The 15,518-nt window shown below is 44.3% G+C and overlaps 1 protein-coding gene across 6 annotated transcripts in view; it reads left to right on the plus strand.

Moving 5' to 3' along the window:
- LOC139267405 (uncharacterized) overlaps positions 1 to 15,518 on the plus strand; it is a 200,523-nt gene that overhangs the window by 40,235 nt on the left and 144,770 nt on the right. For all 6 annotated transcript variants that reach the window (XR_011593893.1, XM_070885684.1, XM_070885682.1 and 3 more), the window contains one exon: positions 2,846 to 2,962. Coding sequence is in view for 5 of the 6 variants with exons in the window: in XM_070885684.1 (XP_070741785.1) it covers positions 2,846 to 2,962 (117 nt within the window). In the remaining variant the exon portion in view is untranslated. The remainder of the gene's footprint in view (positions 1 to 2,845; positions 2,963 to 15,518) is intronic.

Consider the following 15,518-nt stretch of genomic DNA (forward strand, 5'->3'; position numbering starts at 1 on the left):
CAATGCCACAGTAGTCCACTGGGTGGAGCTATATATAGATATAATTTATATATCTATATATAGCCTACTCTGAAGGATTATTTATTTGGAAAGTGCTCAACTGACACAATCATTACAGTAATGCTAAACTGGTACCATGATCATACTATCACTATCACACACTTCCTGACCTAATAACAATGTCCAATTCTTTTTTTATAGATTCATATAGTTGGCACATTTTAAAGCCTGTATGTGTTTGAGATGTCGAACCGAAAACATAATATTGAAGAAGAAGGATCGGATAATCAGATAACCTAGGTGAAATTTTTGCTGGAATTCTTTGAGGATGTAACGAACAGGGTGGATATAGGGGAAACAGTGGATGTGGTGTATTTGGACTTCCAGAAGGCATTTGACAAGGCGCCACACAAAAGGTTATTGCACAAGATAAAAGTTCATGGGGTTGGGGGTAATATATTAGCATAGATAGAAGATTGGCTAACGAATAGAAACAGAGAGTCGGGGTAAATGGTTCATTCTCTGGTTGGCAACCAGTAACTAGTGGGGTGCCGCAGGGATTAGTGCTGAGACCCCAACTATTTACAATCTATATTAACAATTTGGAAGAAGGGACTAAGTGTAACGTAGCCAAGTTTGCTGACGATACAAAGATGGGAGGAAAAGCAATGTGTGAAGAGGACATAAAAAAGCTGCAAAAGACATAGACAGGCTAAGTGAGTGGGCAAAAATTTGGCAGATGGAGTATAAGGTTGGAAAGTGTGAGGTCATGCACTTTGGCAGAAAAAAATCAAAGAGCAAGTTATTATTTAAATGGAGAAAGATTGCAAAGTGCTGCAGTACAGCAGGACTTAGGGGCACTTGTGCATGAAACACAGAAGGATAGTATGCAGGTACAGCAAGTGATCAGGAAGGCCTTTATTGCAAAGGGGATGGAGTATAAAAGCAGGGAAGTCTTGTTATAGCTGTACAGGGTATTGGTGAGGCCACACCTGGAATACTGCGTGCAGTTTTGGTTTCCATATTTACGAAAGGATATGCTTGCTTTGGGGGCAGTTCAGAGAAGGTTCACTAGGTTGATTCCGGGGATGAGGGGGTTGACTTATAAGGAAAGGTTGAGTAGGTTGGGCCTCTACTCATTGGAATTCAGAAGAATGAGAGGTGATCTTATCGAAACGCTTAGGATTATGAGGGGGCTTGACAAGGTGGATGCAGAGAGGATGTTTCCACTGGTGGGGGAGGCTAGAACTAGAGGGCATGATCTTAGAATAAGGGGCCATTTAGAACTGAGATGAGGAGAAATTTCTTCTCTGAGGGTTGTGAATCTATGGAATTCGCTGACTAAGAGAGTTGTGGAAGCTGGGATATTAAATAAATTTAAGACAGAAATAGACAGTTTCTTAAACAATAGGGGGATAAGGGGTTATGGGGAACGGGCAGGGAAGTGGAGTTAAGTCCATGATCAGATCAGCCACGATCTTATTGATGGCGAAGCAGGCTCGAGGGGCCATATGGCCTACTCCTGCTCCTATTTCTTATGTTCTTGTGTTAAAACTGGTAAAGATTTGAAACATTAATCTTTTTCAAAAGAAACTGTAGCTGAAAGATGAAGAAATATATTTGAAAAATCATCAAATGTAACATTTTCAATTATAGCCTTATTTGTCAGGAAGTGAACGCACTATAGGAGCAGGTACTAGGTTCAGAGACTGAACGGGAGGAATGAAGAACATGATGCATAGCATTTTGGGTTAAAAGCCACTTTAATTTGTTCATCTGGTGCAGTTGTTGTCTGGGCAAAGGATTGTTTTTGCTGGGGCAGATGTACTTTGTTCTTGTGGTTACTGAAGTAGATAATTGTGGGCCTGAGAAGATGGTGAGAGGAATGTGGTGGTTGTGGTAATGGACTGTTCTTTCAGGAAAATACTTAGTTTACTAATGTTTGCCAAATGGTTCTAGCAGCTTGTAACAGGCCTGTTGGTGAGGCCTCCTTCTGGATGCTCAAGTTCCTCTTACATCTCCCCTGCTGCTCCTCCAAGTTCATGTCTATGTCAATTGCCAAGGTGTGCAATATGCAGCACACAACAATGACCAAGGACACTTTGGTAGCTGGGTGCAGCAGAATGCTCCTGGGCCACACTGGAGAAGGTAATGCATTTGGGGAGGGCTAACAAGACAAGGGAATACACAATAAAAGGTAGGATACTGCGAAGTATAGAGGGAACAGAGGGACCTTAGAGTCTGTCCACAGAACCTTGTAGATAGCAGGAAGGTAGATGAGGTGGTTAAGAAGGTATATAAGATGCTTTCCTTTATTAGCCGAGGCATAAAATATAAGAGCAGGAAGATTAAACTTGAACTGTATAATTCTAGGCTGTAGTTTGGGAATAGCGCAAAAGGATCATAAGCCAAGGCAACAGCAGGTAAACCTAGTCTTTTAGGAACCCACCCTTAACTCAATGGATGTCTGTAAACAACAAAATGCTGTTGACTGCCTCAGAATGAAGGCATCAAATGCTGTCAGAGAATCTTGCATTCGCCTGCATGATCTTGTGGCGATGGTCACACACAAGCTGGATATAAACAGTTGAACCCTTTAAAGGTAGCTCTACAGAGAAGCGTAAAGGCCATCAATCACTTCCTGAACCATGGCAAACCCAGCCATGTGACAAAAGCTAAATGTTTGGGCATGCTGATTAATGGATTCCATAGAAAATTCGGATTATTGGGCAGCTCTGGCTAATAATGCGTTAATCACTTAGTAAATGCACTGATGCACTAATATGGATGCATGAACTTATGGTTGCAAATGGTAGAATAATTTTATATTTTCTATTCTATTTAGGCAGGAAATTATGTCCCCCCATCATTACCATTTGACCTACCTCAGTTTTTGTATCGAAATGGAAATACGCCATCATTTGGTCAAGAGATGAGGAAAAAGCATTTTCTTTTGGAGGAGGTAAGATTTCTCCAGTATTGACAAAAGATGTGTTTTTTCAGATCTTTTCTATTTGTTCTCTCTTTTTAACCAATTCTCCTGAACATTTTGTTGCACAAGACATATTAACTTTGCGTTGATATTAACTCTGTGACTGATTGTAAAACACCTGGGTGGAGAACTCACGCCGGTTTCTGTGGGAAACGGACATCGTGATCAGAACGCACACCATATGAGGGAGCGGCACAGGTGAAATAGGCGCTCCTGCCCCATTTGATTACGATTGGAAAGCTGCCAGCGCTACTTAAAATAGGATCAATCATTATCATTTCTGGAATTTTTTAATTTTAAAATTGAAACAGTGGAAAATTACAGACGGCTGAGTGCAGAAGTGGAAAACCACAGCTGTGGTGCCTAAAGGCTGATCGGATGCCTTCCACGAATGGTAGAAACCACATTGAACTTCTGTTTTAGTTTCTCTTACCATACCATTTTAATTTAAATTTTGTTGTTTCAGTTTAAAAAAAAAACATTTTGCATGAGCCACCCTATCCTCATTAGGGCCTCTTTCAAAATGCAGATGTTTAATGTTTCCCTTTGGCGTTAGGCTTTGCCCCATTTTTAATTTGGGTGCAAGTATGGTTTGCGGGTGCCATTACGAGGAAGATGGTAGCACAGGTGTAAGGGCCATTTAATTCTCCGGCCTTATTTTTTTCCCAAATCGGATTCTCATTCCAAAAGTGGCGGGATTGATATGATGACCAACAGGCGGGAGCAGGAAATCACGCAGCAACAGGCCACCTCCTGAATTATGTTACCTTCTCAACACAGCCAAGGTTATTCCTTGGGGGCACTCCCACACTTCGCAATCCTCCGGGTTCCCATGCTCATTGAATCACAATCTAATTCCACTGAGGTGAAAGTTTCTGGGGTGGAAATTCGGTTGTGCCTTTGTTGTGACGTTAACCTGGGCTGCGCGGTAAATTTTGCAGCGGGAAATGCTTTGCATCTCCAGCCGCAAAATTCACCAGCTGGGCCCTGTGTGTGGAGCAGAGCGCGAAGGGAGGCGTTCCACACCTCATTTAGGGGGCTAGGCCAGCTGAGCAACTGAAAATCCCGAGCTAAACTGCTGGCCTCGCAGTGCCCTAAGATGCTTCGGTGGAAAAAAATCTGGAAAAAAAAAACCACCATTAACATTCCCAATACATTACTGATGCCACATCAACATTAATCAAAAATAAATAAATAAAAAAACAATCACACTGACCTCAGGTCGACATTACTTCATTTACTGCGGCTGGCACAGCTGGAATCGCCAGCTTTCGCAGGCAGTCCCACTAGGGCGCGCAACGGGGCATTACGGATCGGGCGCGAACCAAATTTCGAGCTGGTGTCACAACCGGGGCGTTGCACACTGGCTCGCCTCTGCTCCGTGTCCCCGCACACCCGGCACCGAATGTCCCGGCGGGGTGCTGGAAGCTGGTCGGCTGCCCGGAATTGCTTTCCACCGCCATTACCACCCTTCTGGGGAAAAAAAACAGAGGCAGCAACAAGCCAAAAATCCAGTTATACCTGGAAAGGTTTGGTGCAGAGCTTGAGGGGTAGGTTGAATCAAGTGGAAGTCTGGCCTGAGCTGGTTTCCTCCTTCTAACCAAGAGAAATAGCATGAGAGGAGCAGCTAAGCAGCCATCCTCAAAAGAGCACGAGACCCGACCCGAGTGGCACACCAAGAGAAACAGTGTAAGAGGGGCAGCACAAACAGCACCAACCCAGCTGAAGACAAGAAGTAGAAAGAAGCAAAATCAAAGTGTGATGTCACAGGAAAGAAGAGACGTGATTGGTCGGTGAATTCGTCTCTCTTTTCTGGAGCTTGGTTTGAATTAAGAGCTGACTAAAAAGAAAACTTGAAAACTTAATGAATTAAATACATTAGGATGGCAGGGCAGGAGATATGTTGCTGCTGTTTGCATTTGAGATCTGGTTGACCCCATTGAGGTCCACGGTGACCACATCTGCAGTAAGTGTTGGCTGCTCGAAGAACTTCTGCACCGCGTTGAAGAGCTGGAGTTCGAGCTGCTGACACTGCAACACATCAGGAAGGAGACAGTTACCTGGATTCTGTACTCCAGTAGGTAGTCACACCAATTAGATTAATTAATTCACATTTGGTCCGTGGTCAGAAACAGGAGGGTGTGATGACAAAAGAGGAAGGTATGGGGACCCAGGAGGTAGAGACGGAGAAGCCTTAGCCCTTGCTCTTGTCCAACAGATTTGAGACTCTTACTCCCTGTGTGGACGAGAGCAGGGACTGCAGGGACGATGAGCAAACTGACCACAGCACCGTGGTACAGGCGGCCATTCAAGTGGCGGGAGTAAAAAGAAATGTTATAGTGGTAGGGGACAGTATCATTAGCGGGATAGATAAAGCTCTCTGCAACCGAAAACGTGAATCCCATAAGAACATAAGAAATAGAAACAGGAGTAGGCCATTTGGCCCATCGAACCTGCTCCGCCATTTAATAAGATCATGGCTGATCTGATCATGGACTCAGCTCTACCTCATTGCCCGCTCCCCATAACCCTTTATTCCCTTATTGCTCAAAAATCTGTCTATCTCCGCCTTAAATATATTCAATGGCCCAGCCTCCACAGCTCTCTGGAGAAGAGAATTACACAGATTTACAACCCTCTGAGGGAAGAAATTCCTCCTCATCTCAGTTTTAAATGGCAGCCCCTTATTATGAGACTATGCCCCCTAGTCCTAGTTTCCCCTATGAATGGAAGTATCCTCATTGCATCCACCTTGTCGAACCCCATTATCTTATATTTTTCGATACGATCACCTCTCATTCTTCTGAACTCCAGTGATTATAGGCCCAATCTACTTGACCTATGTTCGGGAGTGTTTAAACTAATATGGCAGGGGGACGGGAACCTATGCAGCGAAACAGGGCGAAGTAATATGGAGTCGGAAACAGATGATAGAAAGGTAAAAAGCAACTGTGGAAGGCCGAGTAAACAGAGGCAAGAAACAAAAAGGGCCACACTACATCGTAATTCTAAAAGGACAAAGGATGTTAAAAAAACAAGCCTGAAAGCTTTGTGTCTTAATGCAATGAATATCCGTAATAAGGTGGATGAATTAACTGTGTAAATAGATGTTAACAGATATGATGTGATTGGGATTATAGAGACATGGCTCCAGGATGATCAGGGATGGGAACTCAACATCCAACAGTATTCAACATTCAGGAAGGATAGAATAAAAGGAAAAGGAGGTGGGGTAGCATTGCTGGTTAAAGAGGAGATTAATGCAATAGTTAGGAAGGACATTAGCTTGGATGATGTGGAATCTATATGGGTAGAGCTGCAAACACCAAAGAGCAAAAAACATTAGTGGGAGTTGTGTACAGACCTCCAAACAGCAGTCGTGATGTTGGGGAGGGCATCAAACAGGAAATTAGGGGTGCATGCAATAAAGGTGCAGCAGTCATCATGGGTGACTTTAATATGCATATAGATTGGGCTAACCAAACTGGAAGCAATAGGCTGGAGGAGGATTTCCTGGAGTGCATAAGGGATGGTTTTCTAGACTAATATGTCGAGGAACCAATTAGGGGGGAGGTCATCTTAGACTGGGTGTTGTGTAATGAGAGAGGATTAATTAGCAATCTCGTTGTGCGAGGCCCCTTGGGGAAGAGTGACCATAATATGGTGGAATTCTACATTAGGATGGAGAATGAAACAGTTAATTCAGAGACCATGGTCCAGAACTTAAAGAAGGGTAACTTTGAAGGTATGAGGCGTGAATTGGCTAGGATAGATTGGCGAATGATACTTAAGGGGTTGACAGTGGATGGGCAATGGCAGACATTTAGAGACCGCATGGATGAACAACAATTGTACATCCCTGTCTGGCGTAAAAATAAAAAAGGGAAGGTGGCTCAACCGTGGCTATCAAGGGAAATCAGGGATAGTATTAAAGCCAAGGAAGTGGCATACAAATTGGCCAGAAATAGCAGCGAACCCGGGGACTGGGAGAAATTTAAAACTCAGCAGAGGAGGACAAAGGGTTTGATTAGGGCTGGGAAAATAGAGTACGAGCTTGCAGGGAACATTAAGATGGACTATAGACATGTAAAGAGATAAAGGTTAGTAAAAACAAACGTAGGTCCCCTGCAGTCAGAATCAGGAGAAGTCATAACGGGGAACAAAGAAATGGCAGACCAATTGAACAAGTACTTGGTTCAGTATTCACTAAGGAGGACACAAACAACCTTCCGGATATAAAAGGGGTCAGAGGGTCTAGTAAGAAGGAGGAACTGAGGGAAATCTTTATTAGTCGGGAAATTGTGTTGGGGAAATTGATGGGATTGAAGGCTGATAAATCCCCAAGGCCTGATGGTCTGCATCCCAGAGTACTTAAGGAGGTGGCCTTGGAAATAGCGGATGCATTGACAGTCATTTTCCAACATTCCATAGACTCTGGATCAGTTCCTATCGAGTGGAGGGTATCCAATGTAACCCCACTTTTTAAAAAAAGGAAGGAGAGAGAAAACAGGGAATTATAGACCGGTCAGCCTGACATCGGTAGTGGGTAAAATGATGGAATCAATTATTAAGGATGTCATAGCACCGCATTTGGAAAGAGGTGACATGATGGGTCCAAGTCAGCATGAATTTGTGAAAGGGAAATCATGCTTGACAAATCTTCTGGAATTTTTTGAGGATGTTTCCATAGAGTGGACAAGGGAGAACCAGTTGATGTGATGTATTTGGACTTTCAGAAGGCCTTCGACAAGGTCCCACACAAGAGACTAATGTGCAAAGTTAAAGCACATGGGATTGGGGGTAATGTGCTGACGTGGATTGAGAACTGGTTGTCAGACAGGAAGCAAAGAGTAGGAGTAAATGGGTACTTTTCAGAATGGCAGGCAGTGACTAGTGGGGTACCGCAAGGTTCTGTGCTGGGGCCCCAGCTGTTTACATTGTACATTAATGATTTAGACGAGGGGAGTAAATGTAGTATCTCCAAATTTGCGGATGACACTAAGTTGGGTGGCAGTGTGAGCTGCAAGGAGGATGCTATGAGGCTGCAGGGTGACTTGGATAGATTAGGTGAGTGGGCAAATGCATGGCAGATGAAGTATGATGTGGATAAATGTGAGGTTATCCACTTTGGTGGTAAAAACAGAGAGACAGACTATTATCTGAATGGTGACAGATTAGGAAAAGGGTAGGTGCAACGAGACCTGGGTGTCATTGCACCTACCCTTAGATTAGATGCAGGAAGAATGTTCCCAATGTTGGGGAAGTCCAGAACCAGGGGTCACAGTCTAAGGATAAGGGGTAAGCCATTTAGGACTGAGATGAGGAGAAACTTCTTCACCCAGAGAGTGGTGAACCTGTGGAATTCTCTACCACAGAAAGTTGTTGAGGCCAATTCACTAAATATATTCAAAAAGGAGTTAGATGTAGTCCTTACTACTAGGGGGATCAAGGGGTATGGCGAGAAAGCAGGAATGGGGTACTGAAGTTGCATGTTCAGCCATGAACTCATTGAATGGCAGTGCAGGCTCGAAGGGCCGAATGGCCTACTCCTGCACCTATTTTCTATGTTTCTATAAGTCAACCCCCTCACCTCCGGAATCAACCTAGTGAACCTTTCCTGAACAGCCTCCAATGCAAGTATATCCTTCCTTAAATACGGAGAACAAAACTGTACGCAATACTCTAAGTGTGGCCTTACCAATACCCTGCACAGTTGTAGTAGGACTTCTCTGCTTTTATACTCAGGCCCCCTTGCAATAAAGGCCAACATTCCATTTGCCTTCCTGATTACTTGCTGTACCTGCATAGTAACTTTTTGTATTTCATGCACAGGGACCTCCAGGTCCCTCTATATTGCAACACTTTGCAATTTTTCTCCATTTAAATTATCATTTGCTTTTCTATTATTTCTGTCAAAGTGGATAACCTCACATTTTCTTGCATTATATTCCATCTGCCAAAGTTTTGCCCACTCACTTAGCCTGTCTATATCCCTTTGCAGAATTTATGTGTCCTCACAATTTGCTTTACATAGAAACATAGAAAATAGGTGCAGAAGCAGGCCATTCAGCCCTTCTAGCCTGCACCGCCATTCAATGAGTTCATGGCTGAACATGAAACTTCAGTACCCACTTCCTGCTTTCACGCCATACCCCTTGATCCCCCGAGTAGTAAGGACTTCATCTAACTCCCTTTTGAATATATTTAGTGAATTGGCCTCAACCACTTCCCGTGGCAGAGAATTCCACAGGTTCACCACTCTCTGGGTGAAGAAGTTTCTCCTTATCTCGGTCCTAAATGGCTTACCCCTTATCCTTAGACTGTGACCCCTGGTTCTGGACTTCCCCAACATTGGGAACATTCTTCCTGCATCCAACCTGTCCAAACCCGTCAGAATTTTAAACGTTTCTATGAGGTCCCCTCTCACTCTTCTGAACTCCAGTGAATACAAGCCCAGTTGATCTAGTCTTTCTTGATAGGTCAGTCCCACCATCCCGGGAATCAGTCTGGTGAATCTTCGCTGCACTCCCTCAATAGCAAGAATGTCCTTCCTCAAGTTAGGAGACCAAAACTGTACACAATACTCCAGGTGTGGCCTCACCAAGGCCCTGTACAACTGTAGCAACACCTCCCTGCCCCTGTACTCAAATCCCCTCGCTATGAAGGCCAACATGCCATTTGCTTTCTTAACCGCCTGCTGTACCTGCATGCCAACCTTCAATGACTGATGTACCATGACACCCAGGTCTCGTTGCACCTTCCCTTTTCCTAATCTGTCACCATTCAGATAATAGTCTGTCTCTCTGTTTTTACCACCAAAGTGGATAACCTCACATTTATCCACATTATACTTCATCTGCCACGCATTTGCCCACTCACCTAACCTATCCAAGTCACTCTGTAGCCTCATAGCATCCTCCTCGCAGCTCACACTGCCACCCAACTTAGTGTCATCCGCAAATTTGGAGATACTACATTTAATCCCCTCGTCTAAATCATTAATGTACAATGTAAACAGCTGGGGCCCCAGCACAGAACCCTGCGGTACCCCATTAGTCACTGCCTGCCATTCCGAAAAGTACCCATTTACTCCTACTCTTTGCTTCCTGTCTGACAACCAGTTCTCAATCCACGTCAGCACACTACCCCCAATCCCATGTGCTTTAACTTTGCACATTAATCTCCTGTGTGGGACCTTGTCGAAAGCCTTCTGAATGTCCAAATATACCACATCAACTGGTACTCCTTTGTCCACTTTATTGGAAACATCCTCAAAAAATTCCAGAAGATTTGTCAAGCATGATCTCCCTTTCACAAATCCATGCTGACTTGGACCTATCATGTCACCATTTTCCAAATGAGCTGCTATGACATCCTTAATAATTGATTCCATCATTTTACCCACTACTGAGGTCAGGCTGACCGGTCTATAATTCCCTGCTTTCTCTCTCCCTCCTTTTTTAAAAAGTGGGGTTACATTGGCTACCCTCCACTCGATAGGAACTGATCCAGAGTCAATGGAATGTTGGAAAATGACTGTCAATGCATCCGCTATTTCCAAGGCCACCTCCTTAAGTACTCTGGGATGCAGTCCATCAGGCCCTGGGGATTTATCGGCCTTCAATCCCATCAATTTCCCCAACACAATTTCCCGACTAATAAAGATTTCCCTCAGTTCCTCCTCCTTAATAGACCCTCTGACCACTTTTATATCCGGAAGGTTGTTTGTGTCCTCCTTAGTGAATACTGAACCAAAGTACTTGTTCAATTGGTCTGCCATTTCTTTGTTCCCCGTTATGACTTCCCCTGATTCTGACTGCAGGGGACCTACGTTTGTCTTTACATAGAAACATAGAAACATAGAAAATAGGTGCAGGAGCAGGCCATTCAGCCCTTCTAGCCTGCACCGCCATTCAATGAGTTCATGGCTGAACATGAAACTTCAGTACCCCCTTCCTGCTTTCTCGCCATAACCCTTGATCCCCCGAGTAGTAAGGACTTCATTTAACTCCCTTTTGAATATATTTAGTGAATTGGCCTCAACTACTTTCTGTGGTAGAGAATTCCACAGGTTCACCACTCTCTGGGTGAAGAAGTTTCTCCTCATCTCGGTCCTAAATGGCTTACCCCTTATCCTCAGACTGTGACCCCTGGTTCTGGACTTCCCCAACATTGGGAACATTCTTCCTGCATCTAACCTGTCTAAACCCGTCAGAATTTTAAACGTTTCTATGAGGTCCCCTCTCATTCTTCTGAACTCCAGTGAATACAAGCCCAGTTGATCCAATCTTTCTTGATAGGTCAGTCCCGCCATCCCGGGAATCAGTCTGGTGAACCTTCGCTGCACTCCCTCAATAGCAAGAATGTCCTTCCTCAAGTTAGGAGACCAAAACTGTACACAATACTCCAGGTGTGGCCTCACCAAGGCCCTGTACAACTGTAGCAACACCTCCCTGCCCCTGTATTCAAATCCCCTCGCTATGAAGGCCAACATGCCATTTGCTTTCTTAACCGCCTGCTGTACCTGCATGCCAACCTTCAATGACTGATGTACCATGACACCCAGGTCTCGTTGCACCTTCCCTTTTCCTAATCTGTCACCATTCAGATAATAGTCTGTCTCTCTGTTTTTACCACCAAAGTGGATAACCTCACATTTATCCACATTATACTTCATCTGCCATGCATTTGCCCACTCACCTAACCTATCCAAGTCACTCTGCAGCCTAATAGCATCCTCCTCGCAGCTCACACTGCCACCCAACTTAGTATCATCCGCAAATTTGGAGATACTGCATTTAATCCCCTCGTCTAAATCATTAATGTACAATGTAAACAGCTGGGGCCCCAGCACAGAACCTTGCGGCACTCCACTAGTCACTGCCTGCCATTCTGAAAAGTACCCGTTTACTCCTACTCTTTGCTTCCTGTCTGACAACCAGTTCTCAATCCACGTCAGCACACTACCCCCAATCCCATGTGCTTTAACTTTGCACATTAATCTCTTGTGTGGGACCTTGTCGAAAGCCTTCTGAAAGTCCAAATATACCACATCAACTGGTTCTCCTTTGTCCACTTTACTGGAAACATCCTCAAAAAATTCCAGAAGATTTGTCAAGCATGATTTCCCTTTCACAAATCCATGCTGACTTGGACCTATCATGTCACCATTTTCCAGATGCACTGCTATGACATCCTTAATAATTGATTCCATCATTTTACCCACTAACCTTTTTCTCTTTACATACCTATAGAAACTTTTGCAATCCGCCTTAATGTTCCCTGCAAGCTTCTTCTCGTACTCCATTTTCCCTGCCCTAATCAAACCCTTTGTCCTCCTCTGCTGAGTTCCAAATTTCTCCCAGTCTCCAGGTTCGCTGATATTTCTGGCCAATTTGTATGCCATTTCCTTGGCTTTAATACTATCCCTGATTTCCCTAGATAGCCACGGTTGAGCCACCTTCCCTTTTTTATTTTTACGCCAGACAGGAATGTACAATTGTTGTAATTCATCCATGCGGTCTCTAAATGTCTGCCATTGCCCATCCACAGTCAACCCCTTAAGTATCATTAGCCAATCTATCTTAGCCAATTCATGCCTCATACCTTCAAAGTTACCCTTCTTTAAGTTCTGGACCATGGTCTCTGAATTAACTGTTTCATTCTCCATCCTAATGCAGAATTCCACCATATTATGGTCACTCTTCCCCAAGGGGCCTCGCACAATGAGATTGCTAATTAATCCTCTCTCATTACACAACACCCAGTCTAAGATGGCCTCCCCCCTCGTTGGTTCCTCGACATATTGGTCTAGAAAACCATCCCTTATGCATTCCAGGAAATCCTCCTCCACCGTATTGCTTCCAGTTTGGCTAGCCCAATCTATGTGCATATTAAAGTCACCCATTATAACTGCTGCACCTTTATTGCATGCACTCCTAATTTCCTGTTTGATGCCCTCCCCAACATCACTACTACTGTTTGGTGGTCTGTACACAACTCCCACTAACGATTTTTGCCCTTTAGTGTTCTGCAGCTCTACCCATATAGATTCCACATCATCCAAGCTAATGTCTTTCCTAACTATTGCATTAATCTCCTCTTTAACCAGCAATGCTACCCCACCTCCTTTTCCTTTTATTCTATCCTTCCTGAATGTTGAATACCCCTGGATGTTGAGTTCCCAGCCCTGATCATCCTGGAGCCACGTCTCCGTAATCCCAATCACATCATATTTGTTAACGTCTATTTGCACAGTTAATTCATCCACCTTATTGCGGATACTCCTTGCATTAAGACACAAAGCCTTCAGGCTTGCTTTTTTAACACCCTTTGTCCTTTTAGAATTTTGCTGTACAGTGGCCCTTTTTGTTCTTTGCCTTGGGTTTCTCTGCCCTCCACTTTTCCTCATCTCCTTTCTGTCTTTTGCTTTTGCCTCATTTTTGTCTCCCTCTGTCTCCCTGTATAGGTTCCCATCCCCCTGCAATATTAGTTTAACTCCTCCCCAACAGCACTAGCAAACACTCCCCCTAGGACATTGGTTCCAGACCTGCCCAGGTGCAGACCGTCCGGTTTGTACTGGTCCCACCTCCCCCAGAACCGGTTCCAATGCCCCAGGAATTTGAATCCCTCCCTGCTGCACCACTGCTCAAGCCATGTATTCATCTGCGCTATCCTGCGATTCCTACTCTGACTAGCACGTGGCACTGGTAGCAATCCCGAGATTACTACTTTTGAGGTCCTACTTTTTAATTTAGCTCCTAGCTCCTTAAATTCTTTTCGTAGGACCTCATCCCTTTTTTTACCTATGTCGTTGGTACCAATGTGCACCACGACAACTGGCTGTTCTCCCTCCCATTTCAGAATGTCCTGCACCCGCTCCGAGACATCCTTGACCCTTGCACCAGGGAGGCAACATACCATCCTGGAGTCTCGGTTGCGTCCGCAGAAACGCCTATCTATTCCCCTCACCATCGAATCCCCTATCACTATCGCGCTCCCACTCTTTTTCCTGCCCTCCTTTGCAGCAGAGCCACCTACGATGCCATGAACTTGGCTGCTGCTGCCCTCCCCTGATGAGTCATCCTCCCCAACAGTACTCAAAGCAGTGTATCTGTTTTGCAGGGGGATGACCACAGGGGACCCCTGCACTATCTTTCTTGCACTGCTCTTCCTGCTGGTCTTCCATTCCCTATCTGGCTGTGGACCCTTCTCCTGCGGTAAGACCAACTCACTACACGTGATACTCACGTCATTCTCAGCATCGTGGATGCTCCAGAGTGAATCCACCCTCAGCTCCAATTCCGCAACGCGGACCGTCAAGAGCTCGAGGCGGATACACTTCTCGCACACGTAGCGCCCAGGGACACCGGAAGTGTCCCCGAGTTCCCACATGGTACAGGAGGAGCATATCACATGGATGCGGAGGAACTTCTTCACCCAGAGAGTGGTGAACCTGTGGAATTCTCTACCACAGAAAGTTGTTGAGGCCAATTCACTAAATATACTCAAAAAGGAGTTAGATGAGGTCCTTACTACTAGGGGGATCAAGGGGTATGGCGAGAAAGCAGGAATGGGGTACTGAAGTTGAATGTTCAGCCATGAACTCATTGAATGGCGGTGCAGGCTAGAAGGGCCGAATGGCCTACTCCTGCACCTATTTTCTATGTTTCTATGTTACATTTGTGATTTTCGTTTCCGCTGGGACTTCCCCAGAATCCAAGGAATTTTGGTAGATTACAACCAATGCATCCACTATCTCTGCAGCCACTTCTTTTAAGACCCCAGGATGCAAGCCATCAGGACCTTTAGTCTCATTATTTTGCCAAGTACTACTTCTTTAGTGATAGTGATTGTTTTAAGTTCCTCGCTCCTTTTAGCCCCTTGATTATCCACTCTTTAGATGTTTTTAGTGTCTTCTACCGTGAAGACTGATACAAAATATTTGTTCAAAGTCTCTGCCATTTTCCTGTTCCCCATTATTAATTGTCCTGTCTCATCCTCTAAGTGACCTGCATTAACTTTAGCCATTCTTTTCCTTTTTATTTACTTGTAGAAACTCTTACTATCTGTTTTTATATTTTGTGCTAGTTTACTTTCATAATCTATCTTCCCTTTCCTCCTTATTTTTTTAGTCGTTCTTTGTTGGCTTTTAAAAGTTTCCCAATTTTCTGGCCTCCCACTAGCTTTGGCCACCTTGTATGCTGTTGTTTTCAATTTGACAATTTCCTTTATTTTCTTAGTGAGCCACGGATGGTCATCCCTTCTCTTACAGCCTTTCCTTCTCATTGGGATATATTTTTGTTGAGCATTATGAAATATCTCCTTAAATGTCAACCATTGCTCATCAACTGTCCCACTTTAATCTATTTTCTCAGTCTACTTTAGCCAATTCTGCTTTCATATGTTTGTAGTCTCCTATATTTAAACTTAGGACACTGGCTTGAGGTCCAACTTTCTCGCCCTCCAACTGAATTTGAAATTCAATCATGCTATTGTCACTCATTCCTAGAGGATCCTTTACTAG

Source organism: Pristiophorus japonicus, chromosome 7 (genome assembly GCF_044704955.1).
Source record: "Pristiophorus japonicus isolate sPriJap1 chromosome 7, sPriJap1.hap1, whole genome shotgun sequence".
NCBI classification, from domain to species: domain Eukaryota; kingdom Metazoa; phylum Chordata; class Chondrichthyes; family Pristiophoridae; genus Pristiophorus; species Pristiophorus japonicus.